This window comes from Nicotiana tabacum, chromosome 22 (assembly GCF_000715075.1).
Source record: "Nicotiana tabacum cultivar K326 chromosome 22, ASM71507v2, whole genome shotgun sequence".
In the NCBI taxonomy this organism is placed as follows: Eukaryota; Viridiplantae; Streptophyta; class Magnoliopsida; order Solanales; family Solanaceae; genus Nicotiana; species Nicotiana tabacum.
Window position 1 is genome coordinate 161,572,673 of NC_134101.1, and position 25,038 is coordinate 161,597,710.

At 36.5% G+C, this 25,038-nt stretch overlaps 1 protein-coding gene across 2 annotated transcripts; it reads right to left on the bottom strand.

Moving 5' to 3' along the window:
• Positions 1-17,046: 17,046 nt before the first annotated feature.
• Positions 17,047-24,089, bottom strand: LOC107812555 (RNA-binding protein BRN1). Of its 2 annotated transcripts, XM_075243999.1 has the most exons (10): positions 23,895-24,089; positions 22,969-23,378; positions 22,732-22,814; positions 20,919-20,970; positions 20,603-20,728; positions 20,436-20,515; positions 19,179-19,355; positions 18,606-18,951; positions 17,538-17,681; positions 17,047-17,454 (listed from the first exon to the last, which is right to left on the bottom strand). In XM_075243999.1, exons 2-10 carry the CDS (start codon positions 23,138-23,140, stop codon positions 17,327-17,329), a joined length of 1,308 nt encoding a protein of 435 aa, XP_075100100.1. In that variant the 5' UTR covers positions 23,141-23,378; positions 23,895-24,089; the 3' UTR covers positions 17,047-17,326. The 2 variants fall into 2 exon arrangements, with proteins under 2 accessions (XP_075100100.1, XP_016493188.1); XM_016637702.2 differs by lacking the exon at positions 23,895-24,089 and having other exon boundaries at positions 22,969-23,399.
• Positions 24,090-25,038: the final 949 nt, after the last annotated feature.

Genomic DNA, 25,038 nt, shown 5'->3' on the forward strand with positions numbered 1-25,038 from the left:
AGTTTGACGGTTCAAAGATATCAAATCTACCTATTGATCGAGTATATCCGACATAAGTTCACTATGGAAAGTTCAAAGGGGAACCTACTTATCCAGATGCAATTAATCCTTGCTTGCGAATCACACAGTTTTTCATGCATGTTTCTGTGATATAGCCATTCCCCATTCATGTGGGGGTTTGTTGGGGTTTTATGTATTTAAGTAGATTAAATACTTAAAAGAGGGTGAATAGGAAATGGAGGGAAATGAAATTTTTGAGTGAAAATTTAAGTTCCTCCTTCGCAAAAGGACATTGTCCCATATTGGAAAAGGAAGATATTTTCTATGGGTAGATAAGCAATTGCTCTTCTTCTAGCTCTTAAAGAGTTGAGAAGAAGGCAAGTCTCGCGCCGTCGCTCGCTCGGCTCGGCTTCAGATTTGGTCAAATGATTGATTGATTAATTTGTTGGACTAAATTTATTTGTTAATAGTAAAATATTAACAGAAATATTATTAAATATTTATTTTAATAACAAAATATTAATATTAAAATAAATATTAATATTAAATCCAATCCGTTTTTCAGTTGTGTAACTGAAAATTAAACTACCCTCTTCAATTTTCCCACTTTATTTTTGAGTAAATAGCCATTTATGTTATGTCATTTACGTTCTGGCCATTTTGCATAAATAGTCATACTGAAGAGTTGCACCTCTTTAGATTTCAGTCCAACTTTGGCTATAAATACAAGACTATTCTGCTCAGAATTTCCATACGATTTTCTGAGTTTCTCCTCCTTCTTCTGCATACTTTTAACATCAAAGAAAGCAACAGTAAGTGTGATTTGCTACCGAACTTTGTGTTCGCTGAAACACTGGGGTTTGAAATACCACTACACCAATGTGTAATTCGTTCTATCCTGGGAGGAAATAATCCATAACCTTGGATACTAGAAGGGGATTAAATTCCTTAAGGAAACACTGTGAATTCAGTGAGCTCGGATTAAAATTCTGTTTTTGTTTTTCATTTCTGTTTATGTTCATTTATATTTTCCCGAATTATTTTACAAATACAGTTTACTAACAGCTATATCCTACCAACACAAGTATTAAAAAAATTTGTCCATTAAAATTTGGACGGATGAGAAAAAAATCACCTACTACTTTTATTCGTTGAGATTCTATGATGTACCTTATAAATTTGATATTCAATAGTTTCACAATTTATATGCAAAGACGGATTCACTATTAAAATTTGATAGTTCAAAGATATTTAGACTAAATTCACTATACTTTTAAATTTATTTGTTTAAAATGTAATATTTTTAAAAATTTAATGGAATTATATATATATATATATATATATATATATATATATATATATAAGTAAAATTACTGAGTTTAGGTGAGGCCATTGGAGAAAGGCTCCATTCGCCTCTGTTTATACAAAAAACAGATATATTGGTAGTCATATTTGTCATATTGCTATATTAAAATATGATATGGTACAAAATTGAATAGGATGTGAACAATAGAAGAACCATTAATTAGCTGAAAGCGTTCTACTTAGGGATATACTTCCAAAGTTTGTTTCAAATTAAAGCACCGTTTCGTTGAGTTAAACCAATTTTGAATTTGTCAAACAGTATACCAGATTTTATCTTATTCATCCTATGTTGTTATCTGCCAAATCAAGAAAAGAAGCTGGTTTGGATTTGTATCCACTAAATCTAACGCTTCTAAAATATTCTTATTTTAAGAAGTGCTTTTTTCAAAAGTGTTTTTCAAAAAAGTACTTTTGGATGTTTGACTAATTAATTTGAAAAATACTTTTGAGCAGTAATTAGTGTTTGACCAAGCTTTTGAAAACTGCTTTTAAGTGTATCTTTCTCAAAAGTGTTTCTCAGAAAAATGCTTTTGGAGAGAAACTATTTTTTTCTGCTTCTCAAAAATTGTTTATGCTTCTCCTCAAAAGCATTTTTTTTCTTTCCAAAAGCTTATCCAAACGCCTAAAGTTTTTGCCAAAAGCACTTTTGACCTCAAAAAAAAACTTGGTCAAACAGATTATTAGTATGCAAATAATAATTTTATTTATTATTATTTTTACTATTATTACTGTTCTTATTTTTGTTATTAGTATTAGCTATTATGATTATTGTTATCTCTTCTGTCCTTTTCCTATTCTGGCAAGGGAATGTCTCTATGATACTCTATAGTTTGAATTACTGAAAATGTCCCAAAGAGTACTCTCCCAGTTAAAAGACTTGCAAAGAGAGAAGTTGCCGAATTGTTTTGGGGCATTGGCGCATTAAATTATGTTTATAAATTCTGAACATGACGTATATCAACTATTTGGGAGAAAAAATCAGTTTGTTATAACAAAAGTTTATGTGATAATACCCTCAAATAAGGAGTCCGGAACCAAAATGTGATTCCTTTGGATTTAAAGAACAAAAATATATGGAAAAAAACATAGTGACCATAATATATATGGCGTCTTTTTAAAAGACGTTATACCTTAACGGCCATTTGGCTAGTTAAGTATAGCGTCTTTTAAAAAGATACTATATGTGAATTAATTTAAGCAGGAAACTATAGCGTCTTTTGTTAAAACGCTATATATATAGCGTCTTAACAAAAGACGCTATACATATAAATATACATCGTCTCCTTCCCTTCCCCAAAACAGAATCGCCTCCCCCCCCCCCCACCCCCACCCCAAACCCAAATTAAAAAATCAAAACGCTCCTCCCTCCATTTTTAATCAAAAAAAGTTAGTGGAGCCCACCCGTCCCACAAAAAGTAAAGATTTTTAGTCCCACGTGCTAGCTAAGGCATTATCTCAGACATTGTTGCTTGTTTCGGTTCCAAATCATAAATCTTCGACTTTCTAAAAACCTTAAATCGAGGTATTCCGACTTAGTTTTTGTTAAAACTTGTATAAAAATGCATATTAGTTGTTTTTTATATGCTCTATGTTATTTTGTGATTGTTTTGGGATTTAACTAATTTGTTGTTTTTATCCGGACTATAGTATTAGTGTGCTAAAAAAAATCGTAAAATAGAGAAATTGTTATTAGTTGTTAAAAAAAAGGCTAATTAGTTACTTTTTACTGTGGTATATGTATTTTCGTGATTATTTTGTGATTAAATTAATTTGTTGTTTTTATCCAATTTAGATTATTTATTTTCTAAAAGACTAGTAAACTAGATAAATTGTTACTTTAGTTCCCATTAGTGATATCTTGTGTCCTAATATAGTGCTCGTATTTGTAATGTAGTTACCTTTTAGGGTAGTAAAACGTAGTGTCCTTTAGCGTAATATCCTTGTAGTTAGAGAAATTAATCATTTAATTATCTCTTATTCTCAAAAATACGTCAAACAGCTGATAGTTTAAACATAAACTATCTCCAATTATAGTCAACTAACGTAAGAACATAAGAATTCAGAACGCATTGGTGCTACTGAGCCACAAATATTGTGTCTGGAACTAAAATATGAATATTTAATAATTAAATCTTGTATAGTTATGAAAATTAATTATTTAATTTTAGTATAGTAAAAAATAAGTCAGTAACAAACAAACAAACATTAAAATAATAAAACTAACATATTAAATAATAAAACTAACATATACAATAATAAACTAACATATAAAATAACAGACATGTTGAGTGAAAAATTGAAAAAAAATTCTCATCATGAATACAAGAATTCAGGATACATTGGTGCTACTTGGCCTCAAATATTATGTCCGAACCAAAACGTGAATATTTAATAATTAAATCATGCATAGTAAAATATAGGTGAATAACTAACAACCATATAAAATAATAAAACTAACATATTAAAGTAACATATAAAATATAAAATTATAATATTGAAAATGTATCAACCTAATTAACAATATAGTAAAAATATCGAATAAAATTTTATATTCAAGGTATTGCAATATATTTAAGCAATGGAAAAGAAAAATAATGTAATTAATTTTATTCAATTTACAGTAGTCGTCATGGAGGTTCCGCCTTTGCATCCGGACCTGCCTCCCTAGAGCTATTATTGCTACAGGCCGAGCATAGGTCTTCCTACATATGGGAGGGGCAGTTATTGGCCCAGACATTACGTTCTAGGAAAGTAGACGATATGTGGGACTTTCTTAAGAACCGCCAGCTCCATCCCCGTATAGTCAGACACTTGCAGGATACGGGTTTTTATAGGATCATTGAGATCGGCCGGCTGCAGCTGGATTCGTCGTTGATCACAGCTTTGATAGAGGGGTGACGACCAGAGACGCACACATTCCATTTTGCCCATTGGCGATGGCACTATCACGCTGCAAGACGTGGAGGTTCTGTATGGGCTACCAGTTGATGGACTTCATGTTGCTTTGCTGCAAGCCATGAGAGATTATACGGGAGATCAGTACCTGGAGATGTTACAATGGCTCACCAGTTTCCGGCCAGAGGATGAGGGTGCATTGGTTGGGGCTAGTCGTCTTGCGTTGATACCCGTCCGACTGCATTTGGAGGCCATGTATGATGACATTACTTATGATACACCGGATGTTTATTAACCAGTACACGAGGTCGTTACTGCTGCTGCTTATGTTTGGAGGCTTATTGTTCCCGAACACTTCGGAAAACCTAGTCAGCTTGAGATATCTTCATCATCTTGAGCAGCTAGATGATTTACATCAGTACAGATGGGGTGCTGCTGTTCTTGGTTACTTGTACAGGCAAATGTTCCAGGTATGCATGGGCACCCAGCGAGACGTTGCAGGATTTATGTCGCTGTTGCAGGTGAAAACATAGTCAAATACTCTCTTCATTAAAACATACATCACAAAAATATACCTTAAATTTTACGTCCAAATTGTATATTAGGTTTGGGCCTGGGAGCGGTTCCTGTAGTTTCAGCCACCTCTACCACCGGTAGCTCAGGATGTACCACCTCCACCATTTATCTCTTTAGCTAGGAGGTGGGTTGATAGGCGGGGATACGGACGCTAGTACGAGGCTCGACATAATCTCCCATATTACAGAGATTTGTTGGATTGCTGGAGTACGCACAGGTATTTCTATGCTTAAGTTTACTTGGCCTGGATTTATATGTGTTGCGTATACTCACGGTTCCTGTTTTTACGTAACAGTTCATTTGGAGGTCATACATCGATGAGCTAATAGCTGGTTTTCCCGATTATTGCTCGACCAAGCAACTTATCTGGAGCTCTTCCGTCCCATTGATGTGTCTCGATATTGTCGATCATCATGCCACTGAGCGAGTCCTTTGCCAGTTTGGTCGACCGCAGCATGTACCTCCACTTCCCGCTTGGCTTAGGACACATTACCAGTGGGATGATCGTTCGAGGGTTGACCAGGCATATAAGGCATGGCTAGAGTTGCAGATCCAGACTTGGGGCTAGTGGCGTGACTTGATTCCCCCACCCCCTCCAGCCCATCTTATGGATGGTGAGCATGTGTATATCGACTGGTGCCGTAACATTACCCGACTTTTCATCGGGAATCCCGTTCATTGCGCTGGCGATCGGTTAGTTTCATAGGCCGGGAGGCATGAGGCGTTGGTATGTTATTTGGTATACTTAGTTAAAACGTTAACTTACCATTTCGTAATTAATATTTTACATGTTGTGCATGTTATTGTCCTACATCAGTTCCACCGGTTGGGACTGCAGATGTAGCAGCATACCAGCGAGAGAGCGACCGCTTTGTGCGACTATGGCCGGCAGGTTACAGATTTGGCTGCTTGGACATTGCAGCGAGCCCGGGATGGCTGATTATATGGAACCAAAGCATTACCATCGTAGGCCACCAGTGCAGCCTAAACGTGGTCGAAATGGTAGGGTGTCCCACGAGGTCGTGGGGATCGACGAGGAGGCGGTCCCCAGCAAGGGGGCGTTGAGGCACCTGTTGAGGATATTGGAGTTGATCAGGCAGGTGACCACACTGATCCTAGTGATATCCCGTCATTTAATCCGGGTCTTACTCCAGGGACTTCACAGGTGACCCTGTCAGCTCCATTGTTGATCGCGAGCACGACCATTATGCTCACATGACTGGGATGCGTATTTTCCTGACCCTCCAGAGGCATCGACAGTTGCTGATGCTCGTCCAGTACGAGATGTGGATAGTGGGTGCCGACTGAGTTATGGCTCATCATCGAGGGATGCTGAGGATCTTTCACAGGATTTGGTTAGTTTGTATTACTATTATTTATATTTGTGTTTATCTCATTGATTAGTCATAAATATCTAAAACCAATTTTTTTTGAAGCCATCTTCCTCTCCCTTCATGGACAGGCCTGATACGGATGCTTATATTAAGTAGGTCGCTGAGACAATGGTAAGGCATTTTAATTTTTTTTAGCTAACACGTACATTACTAATATATATTTCATATACTAAAATATAGCATTATTCTGTAGGTTACTGTTGGACCGACGGTCACTTCTACCGAGCATGCCATCCTTATTGACGATCATGATGCAGCACATCCTCCAATAAAAAGGCGACGTGATGAAGATGATCCTGATAGTGTAGCCGGGCGAGATGGGATGCGCCTTAGGCCAGCGGCTGCTTTAAAGCATAAAGGTTGTGGGACACATTAATTTTTATTTTATTTTAAGTACATATGATAACCACTAAATAATAGCAACTTTATCTATGGTTTAGCATTATATGCGCATTATATTTTTATTTCTTGATTTCTTTGTTATTTTAATAGTAAAACTGGGTAAAACAAACATAACAACTTAACATCATTTAAATTCGATAGAACTAATGAAAATACATGACATGGAAAATATAAAGATAAAATACCACACTCAGCACATACATGTGTTTGTTTAGTCAGTATTGTCCATTATTCTCTGCTCCAACCACTTAAAATTCTCTTCCATTCTTCTTCTTCTTCCACCTCTTTTAGTTTCTCCTATAGTGCCGCAATTTCTTGTTGCATTTCAGAGATCTGGCATTGGTATTCAGCATTCATATTCCAAACATACTGCAAAATTGATTTGTAGTATTCCTGGTTAATGAATTCATCATACCATTTCTTAAACATACAATGATTTCTGTCATTGCCTCCAAACCTGTATTGACACATACAGTATCTGTGCCCAACATTACCATCGGACCAACATGCCTTCATAATCGCACATTTGCCACAATAGAACCTTGGTTGGTCATTGCATTCAGACATTTGTTAATGCAAGAAAAATGATAAATTTATGGAAAGTTTTGCCAATTGTTTTGGTTAAGTGCAGATAATAACTAAAATGCACTGGTTATTTATAAGCAAGAAAAAAACACATAACGTGGTATTTAACCGCGCTATGCTTCGCGTGCTAATGCTTATCTACGGTACAATAATGCTTTTCCAGAAGACAGCTTTTCCAGAGCAGCAGCTTTATCAGGTTGACAAGACAATATACACAACGTGCATGGTATTTAATCGCGCTATGCTTCGCGTGCTAATGATTCTTTACGGTACAATGATGCTTTTCTAGAAGATAGATTTTCCAGAACGACAGCTTTATCAGGTTGGCAAGACAATACACATAACGTGTTATTTAACCACTCTATGCTTCGCGTGCTAATGATTCTTTACGATACAATAATGCTTTTCCAGAAGACAGTTTTTCCAGAACGGCAGTTTTTTCAGGTCGATAAGACAATACACGTAACGTGGTATGTAACCACGCTATGCTTCGAATGATAATAATTATTTCGGGTATAAGAAAGCTTCTAAAACTGAACCAAGTCATATATATTTCAAAGACTTTTTGAATAAACATTACAACATCCATTAAAAAATGTCACTATGTGTATTAATGTTAAATATCAAAAAGATTATTTTGAAGGTTGTTTTTAAAAAAAAAATGGGTTTATGTTAGATTGTTTTACTGAAGTATTAATGTTAAATATCAAAAAGATTTAACAGCAATGAAAACATAATTTTCTTTCATACATTCTGCAAGATAAACAAGTACATATACTTATTACAACCACATTACGAAAACAAAACACTACTAGTTGATAGTTATTACAACCACATTACCAACTATCCTTGATAGTTGGTCACATTAGATGAACTTTCACCATGAGTTGGATTACCACCGCCACCCAAACCAACTGAAGGACATTTACGGCGGTCGTGTCCTGTTTGCGAGCATATGCCACATTTACGCGTATAAACGGTATCACCAACATCCATTTGGTTCCTTATATGCGTTCTTTTTTGCACTTGTAGCTTACGCAAATACTCCTTGTTACACACTATTTTAAATGGTTCCGGCGGCCAATAATGCTCAACACCCACTGGGTGCAACTGCCCACTATATGTGCTTAAGTATGCAACAACACTATATTGTTTATCAATGTACCGAGTTGCCGCAAAACCTATATGTTGAAAGCACTTCATGGTATGTGAGCACGACAAGTAGTAGATGGACCATTTCCCACAAGAATACAATCTGTTGGCTTCATTTATAGTGTGTGTATTATTTCCCCTGTTTTGATGGATAGCGGTGCGAACTTCAAAAATAATGAATGCTAATGTGCTTTGCCTCCTGTATTTTTCAAATCTTTTCATTGGTATTGGCATAATTCAACACCCCTCTCCATCAATTCTGATTCACCTCTATGCCTTTCAACAAACCTCTCCGTCATCTGTTTGAATAACATCCGCACCATGGCAGTAACAGGCAATCCACGTGCAGACTTCAATAACCCGTTGAAAGACTCGGACATATTTGTAGTCAGGGTTTCCCTTCGTCTTCCTCCATCTGCATGCAATATCCACTTATCAAGCTCATGTCGCGTCAACCAATGATAGGCTCTTTCCTGCCTGATCGATTCCATGCGCCTATTGAATTTGTACTCCTGGTGATCAATTGCAGCCAACCACATTAAATCATGTAAGTTCTTGTTGGGATGTGCCTTTTGAAAATTGGCTTTCAAGTGCCTCACACAGTAACGGTGGTATGCATGCGGTTCCTACCATTCAGGTAAATGTTGTACAAAACTTAAAATACCGCCATGCCGATCCAGATATTAGACAAATACCTGAACGTTATTTGACAACGTGCTCCTTCAAGTTGTTCAAAAATAGCGTCCACATCTCTTGGCTTTCATTGGCACAGATAGCAAAAGTTAGAGAAAATATTTTCCATTACCTTCTAATGCAACGACGATCAACATCTTAATAGCTTACTTTCCAAAGACATGAGTGTCGTCTATGGATATTACCGGCCGGCAATGCACAAAACCATCAATTGTTGGTTTAAATGCCTAGAACACTTATCTGAATATATATTCTGGTATTCCCGGACTTTGCTCAAGATTCCATTCAATATTCGGGTATTTTCGGACTCCGCTCAAGCTTCCATTCAACAATAGTCTCGAGGTTAAAGTGTTGCAATGCGGTCATGTACCTGGGTAGAGATGCAAATGACTTATCCCAGTCACCATAAATAATTTCAAATGCACGTTTGCGCCCGAGAAATACCTTTCTTTTAGTAGTGGTACACCCATATTCCTGGTGGACAAATATAATACACTATTTGATCTTGTACCTTTTGGAGGCTTCAATGTGTGGAATCAAGACAAGAGAAATCAAGTAAACATCCAAGTTAACGTCGAATGTGTCCATTTCACAATTGTGGGTGCCAATATATTTACCCACAACCCACATATTTGTTTTCTTCTTCCTCGCACACAACATCTAATTATAACCCGTAAACCATCTACGGCAAACAGCCTTGTATACATCCGGAGATGACTCCCATACCATCATCTCACGACACTCTTTTACGCTGTACATTTTCACCACCCTGATTAGGCGTGCTTTATCAGGAAAAAGCATGCCCTTTGACAGTACTGTTGGTCTAGATTCATCCCACATTGTTGTCCGAATTTCGTCAACATCCCTTGTGAGGGCATCCACATCTGGCATACTTGGCAAATGATCAAGGTAGGGAATATGCCTTGAATGAAATGGCAAGTGGGACTCATACACTCTTGGTCTAACGGGAGGTAGAGCATGTTCCCTCATCAAATCAGGTTCGGCATTCTCTTCCTCCTTGTCATCACCCTCGTCAGGGAAGGGTGTGTCATCTTTAGACTCATCGGCATTGTTGTCATAATCACTATTCTCCTCCTGACTCTACGCATCTACCAGATCCCGAGTAAATACATCATCTTCAGGCAATTGAGTAAGGACGGGACCATCAAGTTGCTCGTTTTCACTGCACAACCAAAGAAATAATGAGTTACTAAAATTTGTCAAAACAATACATATAACTTTATATATTCACTTACAAATCATAATGATTTGATATCACATGATGCACATTATCTTGTTGATGCTGACTTCCGGATGGACTACCATGATCCAACACACCAAAACTAGGCATATTCCAACTGGCCATTAGTTTATAACTTGTAGAATTCATATCTGGTCGGTAACCCCGTGGAATATATGAGTGTTAATACAAATATAATGCACAAAAATATACATCGTAACATAAAGGAAAATTGAAGTTTACCACTCGGCTTGTGGATTATGTATACTAGGGGAGAAATTATTTCTCACTTCTCATTCGCCCGTGGAGATAAGATTAGATCCTGCCAAACTCTTTCAGTTGGAACCTGTTCGGCTAAAACTGCTCCAAAATAACCACCTGATGATTGCAGGATTTTCCTACTTTGCGCAACCTCATTATTGCGAACGTCTTCAGCCTTGACGTACATTTTCAACAGTTTTATCATAATAAATTCCCGATATTTATCAGAAGTACTCAAAAATCTCTCAGAGTTTCATCGTCTTCGATGCTAAACTCAGCACAACAAGCAATCCCTTGCAGAGTCACAGAATACAGATACCTTCCGATTATTTTAAGATTCATCGAAGGTTTGCTCATACCCATTTTTTTATATAACAACGACATAAATGTATCGTACTCCATTGTAAGTGGCAACTTAACATGAGACTGTGGAGATAAACTATAGCTTACTGAGTTATTCGCCACCACCACCACAACCTCACCCCCCAATATAATGAAACCCTAATTCTTTGCTCTTCAGACATTATGACAAAATGCAAAACAGCTTAACAAAGAAAAATTTCAGAAGACTTGAAAATGTTCACGAATGAATTTTTACAAAATCCTTCACCTCTTTAAATAAGGCAAAAACCAGTTCGGGGTTCAATTATTTGAGGTATAGCGTCTTAGCTTAAAACGCTTATACCCAGTTGAATTATTGTTATGTCAGTTAAGCACAGAAGAATGATTTGTGGGCCCACATAATAAGTATAGCGTCTTAGTAACGAATGCTATATATATAGCATCTTTTTAAAAGACGCTATACTTAACTGGCCAAACGGCTGTTAAGGTATCGCGTCTTTAAAAAGACGCTATATATATTATCGTCACTATATTTTTTTTTCCACATATTTTGTTCTTTGAGCCCAAAAAGAACCATATTTTGGCTCTGGACACCTCAAACAAAATAGGAGAAAAAGAGTGATCGAGAGAAAATCAACAAAACAAAATTAAACCAAAAAAAATAAACTTAATAAAATAATACATTGTGACAAAATAAATAAAATTACTTTATTTGATGTAAATATCAAACACAAGAAATAAGCGGTTGGATAATATTTGGTTTAAGTTTGAGGAAATAAAAAGGTACTTAAATTTGAAGCTGAAAAAACCAGTATATGTTTGGAAACAAATTTAATTGGAAATGATTTTAAGTTTTGTGAATGGGAATTATTATTTCACTTGAAATGATTGGCAAATAAATTTTCATATTTCATCAATATTTCAAATTTGAAGTGGCTAAACTTTGACTTGCAAATGATGACTTTAATTTAGTCATGGCCAATAAACAAAAAAGAGGTAAACCTAGTTATGGTTTTATTTCAAGTTGAATTGGTCTTATGGGGCGTCTATTTGATAAAATAGTAAAGTATTCCAAAGTAAAACTAATTGACATTCGAATTTCTTTTGGCATAATGGTACTCTCTATTGCTCGTTTCCGCAGTTTCTAAGGAGACTGAATCCGAAAATGCTTTCAATGGTTATTTTTTTGCATTTAAATTAGTTTCAATTTGGTGATTAGATTGAAATATAAGCACAAAACACACGACTATCAATTTTAACTGTGATTTATGTAGGTCGATTGAGATTATATGAATGGGGAAGTGCACGGTTACCCACTAATAACACATGTATTTACTTTTAAGCCACTGTTTAAAATGTTTTTAGTCTTTAGCCACTGGTTTAATAAACTTTACTTGCCCGGACGAAAACACCCTTCTGCTCATAAAGTTCAGGACCAAGTGTCCTTAACTTTTGAACTTGTAACTCTAAGTTGAGGACTTCAGGACTACATGTCCTAAACTTTTGAACTTGGAACTCGAAGCTCAGGACCACATGTCCTTAATTTCTGTGCTTGTAACTCTAAGTTAAGGACTATTTGTCCTTAACTTTTGAGCTTGTTAGTCTAAGTTCAGGACCAAATGTCCTTAACCTTTGAACTTGTAACTGTAAGTTCAGGACCAAGTGTCCTTAACTTTTGAGCTTGTTAGTCTAAGTCCAGGACTTATTGTCCTTAACTTTTGAGCTTGTTAATCTTAGTTCAAGACCTATTATCCTTAACTTTGGGGCTTCTTAGCCTAAGTTCAAAACCTATTGTCCTTAACTTATGAGTTTGTTAGTCTAAGTTCAGGACCAAATGTCCTTAACCTTTGAACTTGTAACTGTAAGTTCAGGACCAAGTGTCCTTAACTTTTGAGCTTGTTAGTCTAAGTCCAGGACTTATTGTCCTTAACTTTTGAGCTTGTTAATCTTAGTTCAGGACCTATTATTCTTAACTTTTGGGCTTCTTAGCCTAAGTTTAAAACCTATTGTCCTTAACTTTTGAGCTTGTTAGTCTAAGTTCAGGACATTAGGACCTATTGTCCTTAACTTTTGAACTTGTAACTGTATTCAGGACCTATTGTCCTTAACTTTTGAGTTTGTTAGTCTAAGTTCAGGACTAAGTGTCCTTAACTTTTGAACTTGTAACTCTAAGTTCAGAACCAAGTGTCCTTTACTTTTGAACTTGGAACTCGAAGTTCAAGACCAAGTGTCCTTAACATTTGAACTTGTAATGTAAGTTCAGAATCCATAACGTAACAGAAAACCAAAAATACATCACAGAAATCACAAACCGAAATACATCTACCACCATAATTGCATACGATCAAAGATCACGGCTAGTTTAATTAGTAACAAAACTAGCACGTTAATCTTCGAACAATCATAGTGCTTATTCATGAGTTTCTCAAATTAAGTTTATATATATAACATATAGTAACATTCTTAGCATGGCCTAGTACATAAACAACGGCGGTGGAGTCCATGGCAGTAGTCACCGGAAAATCCTTCCGTCTTACAGACGGCGGCACAGTTCTTCTCCCTAACACATGAAAGAGATAGAAGAAAGGGTAACACGGTCTTTTCATATGAATTTTAATAGACTAGTGGCTACTATTGCTAAGCAATAAAAATGCTGGATAAAAAGTAAATATCACTTTAAAAATGGCAACCCCACACAATTTTTACTATATGAATTGATTATGCATAGCCCATGATCAACACATGCATTAAATGAATTTAGAACACTAAGGAGACTTATCAGTTGAAAAAGTGAAAAATTGACTTGAATTCTCCTTAGTTGATTTTATAACCCAAAAGAGTTGTGTTTTATCACTTTATGCTGAACATTATTAAGAACTAGCAAATCTTAACTTAAGGTCAGATGAGATGATGCCATCAACTTTGACTTCTTGGATATAAAATTAAATATTCTATCAGCAATTTTAGATATTTGTCCTAATATTCTTTTTCATGAAGAACAAAAAAATTCCACTTTATAACGGACCATGTCTTCTCATTTTTGAGCTATTCCATCTGTAACGATAAGACAGGACTTTGTATCCGCCTATTTCCACAAAGAACAGCCATCCCATCCCTCGTTAGCCACCTCTCACCCACTAAGTCTAAAACCAGAGACTATATCCCGAAGCTCTTGAGTTTTCCTGCTGCATGATGTGCAGTGCACAATATTAAATTTATATTAATTTCAATCAATTTGCAATAGCTGAAAATGATTTTAAGAAAAAGGAAAAAAGAGAGAGGAAGTTGCTTTACCTAACAATTTCAAACTTTTGTTCTCTTTGTCTAAGCTGAGGTATATTAGTAAATGTATGCGGCATTCTATTCAATTATTCTAAAGCCATTTCTCCCGCTCTAAGCAACAGAAAAAACAAGAGGAAGAAACTAGAGATAAAGAATATTGACTGCTTAATGGTCAAGTGCAATAAAGTGTTTTTATTTTCAATTCACCCTATCAACAGTCAAGAGTCTAATTACCCCATCAGGAAGATAAGAATTAGAGAATTTTCAGCAAATTCAGGCAGAGTGCTAATACTTGGTAAATTACATTTACATCCCAGCTTTCCTTTTTCTACAGAATCCCTCTGAATGAGACAGCTACAGTTTTTTTTTAAATTTAAGTTTTATCTACTAAAATGTGCAGATATTTACAGAGACTCTTATTCGATTGTCCCACCATGTGATATCCCCTCGCTTGGTTTAATATAATTGTTCCACCATGTGATATTTTGCTATCTTTTCTTTGGTGCAGTCATCTAGTCTAGTATTACCAAGAAATAAGTGCCAGGTAGGACTCATTAAAGAAATAAGTGCTCCGTACCAAGATTTTTTACTATTCCCAAGACTCGCTGAAACCTCTAATTAAGATTAAATCAATCCTCTGCAATTTACTGTCTAATATCTTGACTGTATAAACAATTTTCATAAAACTTAAACTCAAAGCAAAGCTAACCGACCAAACTAAAGATTTGTTTATTATGCTAATCTTTGTTACTACCACGTCATAGGGTGCAAGCAAATTCACACATTTTGACTTTTTGATAAAGATATTTACCGTCCAAAACGTGATATGTTGTGGAGGAGGAAATAAAATGGCGGCAACAGGAGAGTGGAAAAGGCCTTTGGAGACCAACACTGGGCCACTTGCCTCATGAAAATGAGCCCACTAACTAAATAAAAGAGGCAAATCCTACTCTTATCCAACTTGTAAGATTAAAACGTGGAACTCCTCACACCAAGGATTACCCTCCGAAACTCAAGTCGTGAGGGATACTTCATACCGCAGAATTAGACTAATCATTCCGCTAATCTTTCTTCTAGAAAACCAATTCCCCATAGAGGTTTAGACACATCATTTGCCCAATATGATTAATGGCGTGGACGGATGTAAATTGAAGCTTTGGGCAGACCAAGTTAAGCAGGCTAAACCTACCACGAATTACATATTCTGCAAGTTAAATAGTAGTATCTTTTATGCAAACTCTAAACTCACAGACTCTAAATACTATATCTGCATCTCCACACAAGACAAGTGTAAACATACTAACTTTGAACTTATGGACACGAAATTGATGCAACAATGACATTTCACATCCATTAACTTCATTTTTTTTTTGTGTGTGTGTGTTGGGTGTGGGTGGGGATGAGGGGGACAGCAGTATGGGGGATAGCTTGTGCGATAAAAGATGGGAAGAGATGGTTTTTCCTCTACCACGGGCCTATATAATTATTTGATGCTTCCCAAGAGTTTGAATTCGCTTGGTTTAGCTTCAAACTCAATGGATGAAGGGTCCGCTAGCTCTACCGTTCTCCATTTACTTGGTGCAACAGGATTCAAACTCATGTTGTGCGCGTCATACTACGTCTGCAAATCTGCCATTCTAAATACCTGTTTGGAGCAACAAGAATGTTTTATATAAACAATGCAGAGTACCCAGAATATACCAAATTCAAACAGATCATGATAACATGCAATACATATCAATATATAAAGCAGGAAAATGGGTTTGCAAATTAAACCAAGAGGGTGAGGCTGCAAATTGGATTGCATAACACTCAGCATTAGTAAAGAAAGCACAGTACTGACATGTCCAATTGTTTTTAACAATTATCAAACTGAAACAATTGTCTCTAATCTATTTCTTTCCCCACCAAACCCCCCCGCGAAAAACGATAAAAGACAAGTCATCTTAGCAGTTATTTGCAGCAAAACACAAAGAAATAGCCCAAGACTCGGGACAAGATCGAGTATATCTTTGATAACAGAAGAGCAGACCACTGGCCCGAAGCAGTTACCTTTGTTTTATTTTAGTAGAACGCAGCAATGCAGCTATCATATTTCTGGGGCTGAGCTGCACCTCATGGAGTCTCCACAGAAGAGGCCAACCCAGCAATTAAAATAATCAGGTATAGCTGGTTCTGCTAAATTACATAAACAGCAGAAAAACATTACATATTTCAGAAAATATTTTCTAAAGAAAAATTCTTTTCTCTGGACCCTCTAAGGGATTAAACCATGTCCGGTGCTCTTCATAGTTGCACCTACAGGATTAAAAGGCCCAGCTTAATAATCATGTAAGCATGCTGAGAAATAGAATTTACCTTCTATAAAGACAATGTCAAGCTACATTTTCCCATTACTCTCCATGGAAGAAAGTGTCCATCAGAGCAACGAGATGGGCAAGTAAATACTTTCCTTCATACAAGGCGAAAAGCACCATAAAAGTAACACCCAACTTCCTGAAATGAACAAACAAGAGAAAAATGAGAATGAAAAGCTCCTGTCAATTGAACAGCAATACAACTACCAAATAACCACAGCAATGATTTGATCACAAAGCACCTGGCTTTCAGGATGGAAACAGAAAAACCCTCCCATAGAATGTAGTATTATAAAGATACACTTCAACTTTGTTTTACTTCACAACATCATTCCAAAGGATATTAGAAAATGAACAAACCTGAGAGACAGTAAGAATGCTCAAGTCCCAGGAACATGACATTTCATTTTTCCTCCGTTAAAAACAAAAGGAAGACAGAGAAGTTACTTTTGACCACAGAAACAAGAATTGCAAAAGAAAAAAAAAAGAACCATTCAATCACTTAATGACACAATAATGTCGATTGAGAAGAATCAATAAAATAATCAATATCTAAATGTTACTCCATGTTACACAAATTACAAATTACAGTGGCAGAAGAATTAATCAAGAATTACAAGCGTGGGACTTTAACCCATAAGGGAACTACAACTTGCATTGAGTTGCCATGTTGCTGCTCAACTTTCAAATCTGCCCGGCAATGGCTGCCAATACAGTAACTCCCAAGTAGCTTGCGTGTGATGATTTCATGCAAAGGATCTTTCCGTACCTCACATTTGATATCAATAATGTTTATTCTGTTTGTTGTCCCTTTTAAGCTGAACCTTCAACTTCTTACTACCTAATTGGCAACCATTCATCATATTGATTGCAGTTTGTGCGGCTGCTGGACAGTCATAACTTACAAATCCTGCAGAATGAAGTTCAGTCGTAAGCTAAATAGCGAGAACACTAATTTTGATTGAAAGTAACCTAGCATCTCAAGGTCCCTACCAAAACATTTGCTAACACCAGTAGCTTTGTCAACAAAAACCTTGGCACTCAAGACCCTACCAAATGGCTGAAACGAATTTGCAAGATCTTGATCACCAAATTCTTGAGGAATATGATAAATAAATAGATTAGCACCAGGTGGACCTGTAAGCAAAAAAATTACATTTTAATAAATGCAGTTTCATTTCCACATATTCAACTATCACTGGCAAGTAATGTATAAGCAATTCAAGTGACATCTCTACCACTCAATCACATAAAGTGGTACAAACGACAAATTTAAAAACTTGTGCAATGTTTAATTCGAGTTCCTCTCTATATATCCAGAATCTCCATATGCTGCTCCTCTCATAAGGTTGGTTATGTTTGAAGTTTGTCAATGAAATCTTATATCGACATGCTGGAAGACTATCAGGCGAGGGAAATACTCCCTCCGATTCATTTTATGCGCGGTGTTTGGCTAGCACGGAGTTTATGAAAGAAACATAGATCGTTGAAACGTGTGGTATTAAACATGCGATGACATTTATGTGGTTATAAAAGCATGTTATTAAAGGTAAGTGGGAAGTTTAAAGTTAAATGCTTCCAAACAGAGAAATGTATCAATTCTTTTTGGAACTAACTAAAACGGAAAGATTGTTACTTTAAAATGGAACAGAGGGAGCAGAAAAAGGAAAGAAAACTGTATTAGATGTCATTGGACAGAGATCAAATGCATTCATGGGATCCTATATAAATTAAGTAAAATCAAAGATAATAGATTCTACTATCATCAATACCAGTCATAGAAAGGCCCAAAAAGAAAACTTGGTGTCATATATACATGACTGATTTCTCTACTACTATTTACTATTAGGTTCTTTCCTTGCAATATATGTACTAAATCACCAACCAGCCCTCTGCTAATTATCAATGATGTGGAACAAGTTCCACAAGATAATTAATCAAAAGATAGCCAAGCAGCCACATTTCAGCAGAATGCCCTAACAGCCCCTAGGTTAGGGACTGTACCTGATAAGCTAGAGAATTTCTAGAGCTAAAAGCATCGCAAAGTAAAGGTTCAACAACCTTCAACTTGACCCCCTGTACTTGAATTGACACTTGAAGATGCTGCAGAATGACTGTTTGCAGTACTAGGGGGCATCGAGCCGGGAGAACCACTTGGTGGTCTGGTATTCATAACGCCTCCAGCATATGGCATGGGATACTGAAGCCTTGGAACAGCTGGGTAAGCGGATCCAACATAACTTCCAGGTGACATGGCATAATTTCTTGGGCTAATACCAGGAGAAAGATCAGGTGCACCTCCACGTAGAGCACTTGCTTGGTTTATTGGTGAAACTATATTCTGAAACGCTGGCTGATTCTGCACTGATGGTAGGCGATACTGCATGAGCCCATATGCCCCAGGAGTCTGCAAAGTGAGCATATTAACTTGCATTGACCTTTAAATTGATTAGCAAAACCAGAATGACAAAGAAAAGTAATAGATGATGGAATTAAGGCAAAGGATCATGACAATTCACATCAAGAAATGTAATAAATGATGGAACTGAGGAAGCCAATCCACATCATATTCATAGCACAATAACAAGACATTAAGCTTGATAACCAAATACTGGTCAATACAACTCAACCAACCTGATAACCGTAGCCATTGTATGGTGGCATGTAACCCATTGGTAAAGCTCCAAACAAAGAGGGATGTTGTCTAGAGTCGGAAGCATTAGAAGCCTGAGATAGAGCTTTCTGAGCCCTCCTGGCTTGCCTTTCCTTTTCTGTATCTGCCCATTTGACTACCAAAGGGACAGTGGAACCCTGGAAAAAAAGAGTGTGACTAATTTGATGACAACATCTCCAGCAATTGGAAGTCATGAATTAGTTAAAAGGATTCAGTTAAGATGCAGAAATCCTCATAATGAAAAGATAGCTAATCTACTTAAACAGCTTTGGCACCCTTTTCCAGACAAGCTAAATTCTCATAGTAAAGTTATTGGCAAATTGTAACAGAAATGGTGACTTATCCAGGTCATCACTTGCTCTCAACTCCAATAAACTTCTAATCAACTATTCATCTTCCAGGGACAGACTACAGACAAGAGTACAACAACAACAACAACAACAACAACAACAACAACCACCACCCAGTGAAATCCCACAAGTGGGGAAAGACAAGAGCGTATATGCAAATCAAATGGCATAGCAGTAACAAGCCCTCTCGACAAACTGATGCGAATTATGGTTTCCCTAAATGAATGAGCTCTCTGAAGGAATCAAGTTTCAATATCATAACATGAATATTCAAGTTTTCTTTAGCAGTAACTAACTCGTTCAATTAAATGAATTATTAGAATAAACAGTTAGCATCTCATTAATTCAGTCAAGAGCCTCAAGGCATAACAACCCCACACATGACTGCCACGTCGAAATGGCTTAGAAAAAAATCAACAGATAATGTCTTTGAATTCCTCTGAACAGCAAATGGCAGCAAAATAAGCCATTCACATAAATGCAACAACAGGGCAATAAATAAGCCATTCACATAAACAGATCACATGCTGACTGACAAATGACCCCAATCTAAAGCCAAACATATGCTGCTTTCATGATGACAGATGCTATTCCTGCAAGGAATACTTCCAAAACTACTGCAAAGACAACAGGACAAATGCACAAAAAGGGTACTCCATCCTGAATGCTTAACAAATTATACAGCCCCAAAGAAAAGACTATCACCAGATCAACTGCTTAAGGGACACCCACACTAAAATCACTGCAACTTATAAACTCCTATTCATTTTATGCACAAACATTATACATATGGCCACTATGCAAACTTAAAAATCAATTTCAAGAACTTCATTTAAGCAGTCCAAATACTAGGAGATTGATGCAAACCTCCATTTTATGCTTTCCATTGAGAGCCTCTATTGCTGCAACTGCTTGCTCTTTTTTCTCGTACTTCAGAAAAGCACATCCTTCAAGAAAGAAGATATTTTCTGGAGATGAACTATTTTCTCCCTCAGAAAACCATTAAAACTTAAGAGAGATAGTACCAGGTATACCTTTACTAGTTTGCTGAGAACCTCTGAGAATCTGCAAATCTTTAACGACTCCATATTGAGAGAACAAGGCAGATACTTCAGGATCAGAAACATTCTTTGGAAGCATACCAACAAAAAGCTTGTGCTCTGGATTTCAGGTTAAGGAAAAGAATTAAAGAAAAGAAGAAAAATAAAACATGAGAGAAAATAGTCTAGTTAGTATCACAAAAGTAAAAAGAGGGAAAACAAGGAAAAGTAAACAAACTGGAATCATTTGAATCAAATATAACCATGAAAGATCAAATATCATAAGACCAGAATTGAAATTATAGTACACCTAGTCTTTCCAACTCGCCATCAGCATACTTCACTTGCAACGGACTAGAAGCCTGAATAGGACACAGAGAACAGGACGTCTTTATTATCATAAGACAAACATGTCATGCCAATATAAAAACAGCAGATCACAAATAAACTTAATAAGCTTAGTACTTAGGTTAGATGTACCCTTGCATCCATCTCTTTTTTTTTTCTGGAGATAAATGTGCAAAATTAAAGCGTAGATCAAATGCTAAGTTAGAAGATAAATGAAGTTAAGGCATGCATACAGTTTAATAGTCAGGTTACTGTAGGAAACCATAAGGATCCAAAGGATATTAGAAAAAACCTGGTTTCTTGACCAATCTATGATGCCAAACGCCTCTAATATCTCTGCTACTCCTCTTGGACTCTTAAGGGTAACTCTATGGTATCCCCGTGATCTCTACTACTTTATTCTTCTTCTTTTTCTTTTGGGATAAGTTCACTGCTATTTCAGTCAACCAACTATGACATTTAGTAAGAAATAGATTACTCTAGACAGGACTGCCAGTATTTATTGTTTCTCTTTTTTGAAAGTCTTCTTATTCACCTAGAAGAAAATCAGAAAGGAATAGAGAACTAATGAAAAGCATAAGACCCATATAGGATCAATATATCCAGCCTTAAGTCTTTTTTTTACTTGCACAATGCACGGGTGCTGCAGTGTCCGCCCAACACCCCAGCTGGCGTGCAACTTTCTCCATACGCTTCTTAGTTCTCTCCTGATATGATTTGCTAAAAGTTCTTATAGCTGCCACTGTACTCTCAGTAGTCGCCAGCTTGATTCTCAAGTGCCCTACTTATGACTTAAACTATAATGAAGATTTCCCCTCTACGGATTTTGCCTTTCTGCTTGTACAAACATATTGAGTAAGTTTCTTTAGTCAGTTAAGACTGATCACTCATCGTCCATTCTAGTTTCCACTATTTGGAAATATCAAATGAAGTGAAGTGAAGCTTGAACCCGGAATTCAAGTCTTTGATAATGCCCACTCACAAGTCACAACTGGGAAAGCCTTTAGCCTCAAAAAGCAATCTGCTTTCCTACATTCTACATGTTGAAAGTCAAAACACATAGAAGATGCCATTAACATTCCTCTGAAATATAGTCAACCAATTGAATTTCATAGCCATTATCAACCTCAAAACTATCAAATCAACAATTACAGGTCAGATATATATATTTATTTTGGACCATTTCTCGATTACAGGTCAGATATAATAACATTTTACGTCTCCCTATATTTATATAAAAGACTTAAACAAGCACAAAACCAAGAGGTCACGGTTCAAGCCCTGGAAACAGCCTCTTACATAAATGCAGGGGAAGGTTGCGTACAATAAACCCTTGTGGTCCGGCCCTTCCCCGGACCCGCACATAGCGGGAGCTTAGTGCATCGGGCTGCCCTTTTAAGCAGAAAACCAGCAGGCTTAAAAATCTGAGTATATAAAATTAAAATATATTCGAAAAAATGAGGTAATTAATTATCAAGATCATAGAATTACAGAACAGTGATGAGATTCCACAGCATTACAATTTACAAGTAACATAAATCTTCTTAATTAACTACGGAAGGTCATTAATTATAAATTACAGTGAATTAATGAACAACGCCAAGATTCCATGGCATTACAAGCAACACGAAACTTCTTTAACTAATTAGGTAAGGTAATTAATTAACAAAACTAATGAATACAAGTAATGCAAAAATCTTCTTCAATTAATAAAGTAGAAACGCAATGTATGTACTAATTAATGAGGAAATAGAAGAACATGGAAGAAAACTGACTCCTGGAAGCGTCTTCTTATTGTGACATGCATTGACAGCCTTATCCGCTTCTTCTCTCGACGGACAGATCACGAAACAACAACCTGAAAACAGCAAGTTAGGATTTTGAGAAATGTTAAACACGAATCTAGAGAGTACGAATCCTAAAAGGAAGAGTGAAAAACAAAAGCAATGTTGCTGCAATTGCACAATTGCGATCCAAAAATTGGGCGGAGAAGTAGAGGTAGAGGAGAGAACCTCGGGAAGCACGCGTCGTCTTGTCTTTGATGATGTTGACTTCGTCAACGGTAGCAAACTCTTGAAACATTGCGAGGAGTTGTGCTTCTGTCATGTGTTTCGGTACTTGACCTACGAACAACTTCACGCTCTCCTCGCTCTCCTGCTTCCGTTCCTCCTGCGACTCCGCCATTACTGCCACCACACTCTCTCTCTCTCTCTCACACACACACAAGAGAACTGTCTTTCTCTCTCTAAAAAGTCTTCGACAACTGTGTCGATCTCTCTCTTTCACTTTCTCTCTCTGTTAAACTTTTTAATTTCTGACTATTTTTCTTCTTCTCCGCCGGGTCTTCGCTGATTTCGGGCAATTAGGGAATTTCTAGATGGCAAAATTAGATCTCCACCATTTTTAAATTCATATTCTCGAGCTTTCCTTAATACCCTTGGTTTCTCTTGTTTATTACAAGATTGCCACTGAACTTTTTCAATTTCTTCGCTGTTTTGGGGGGGAATTACGAAGATTTGACATGGCAATAAGGAAATTAGGGAATTTCTAATAGATGGCAAAGATGGATAATCAACATCTCTTATTTGTTTTTTTAAGATCAAGACATCTGAATCTGAATATACATCTGAATATTAAGATGTGTATTAAGATTAAGATATTTGAATTTGCATACACATCTGAATGTTAAGATGTGCATTAAGATTAAGATATTTGAATCTGCATACACATCTGAATGTTAAGATGTGTATTAAGATATGAATACTAAATGATTAAGACTGTTTGGATTTTAACATCTGAATGTATAAAATTTACGTTTATTTGAAAATTAATAAGCATAAAATTCAAATAAAATACTAATTAATCTAATATTTCATCACTAAAATATATAGCTTTTTAAAATATGATAGTTGGTGGTGGTGATGGCTAACGGTAGTGCTTGTGAATGCCTACTAAAAACGGTGGTTGGTGGTAGATTTGGTTGATGGCGGTAGTTTAGGATAGTAGCTGGTGGTGATTGGTAGTGGTAGCTATTATGATTGAGGATGATGGTGGTGGGTGGTGATAGTTAATAATGGCGGGTGGTGGTGGTGGTAGTTGTGATTGAGGAAGATGGTGGTGGGTGGTGGTAGTTTATAATGATGGGCAGTGCCAGCTATGATGTTAATGGTGATGAGATGGTTAGTTGTGGTAATTGAGGTGGATGAGTGTTGGTTGTCGTTGAGAATGATGGTGATGGGAGTGGTGGGGATGGTGGGTGGTGGTAGTCGACAATGGTGGTGACTATGATTGAGGATGATGGTGGTGATAGTTGAGTATGGCGGTGGTGGGTGGCATAGTGGTAGTTGATAATGGTAGGTAGTGGCGGCAGTTAATAATGACTATGGATGATAGGATCTTAATGAAATTAAGTCTCTGTTATAGATCTTAATGATATAGACCTATTTAGACTAATTAAGTGGTTGTGAAGTAAAAAAACAAACACACTTAATGATTAAGATCTGAATAATTAATATTCAGACTTAAAAAACAAACGCATTTAATGTCTGGATTTGAATGATTAAGATTCAGACCTCCATTAAGGGCAAACAAATAAAGCGTTGGTATTATTAGCTTCGTTTAATGCCATGGTTTTTGCTAGTATATTACAAGATTGCCACTGTAGTAATTCGACAGAGGGGAGACGTCGGCGATGATTGTTTGTCATAAATTCGACAGACAGACAGTATATAAGAATAGTTTAATGAAGATCTGAAACGGCTTGCACTCCCATTTACGTAATTACCCCTTTTGATTTAAAAATGCCGGATGTCTGGTCCCACGTTTCCAGTTGCTTTTCTCTTTTCTTTTCCTTATTCAGAGACGGATAATTCCACCATGAGCGGGGCCTACTTCACTATTCTGCATTACTGTTGGAATGGCAAGTAACCGGGGAAAGTGCACAAATATCCAATTTTGGGACACTATTTAAGTTATACTCTAAGTTTAATTATTTTTTAATATAATTTTATCCACGTCGGACACAACTTCGAACATATGCGATTGAAGCACTATAATAGTCCATTTGGCCAAGTTGCAAAAAT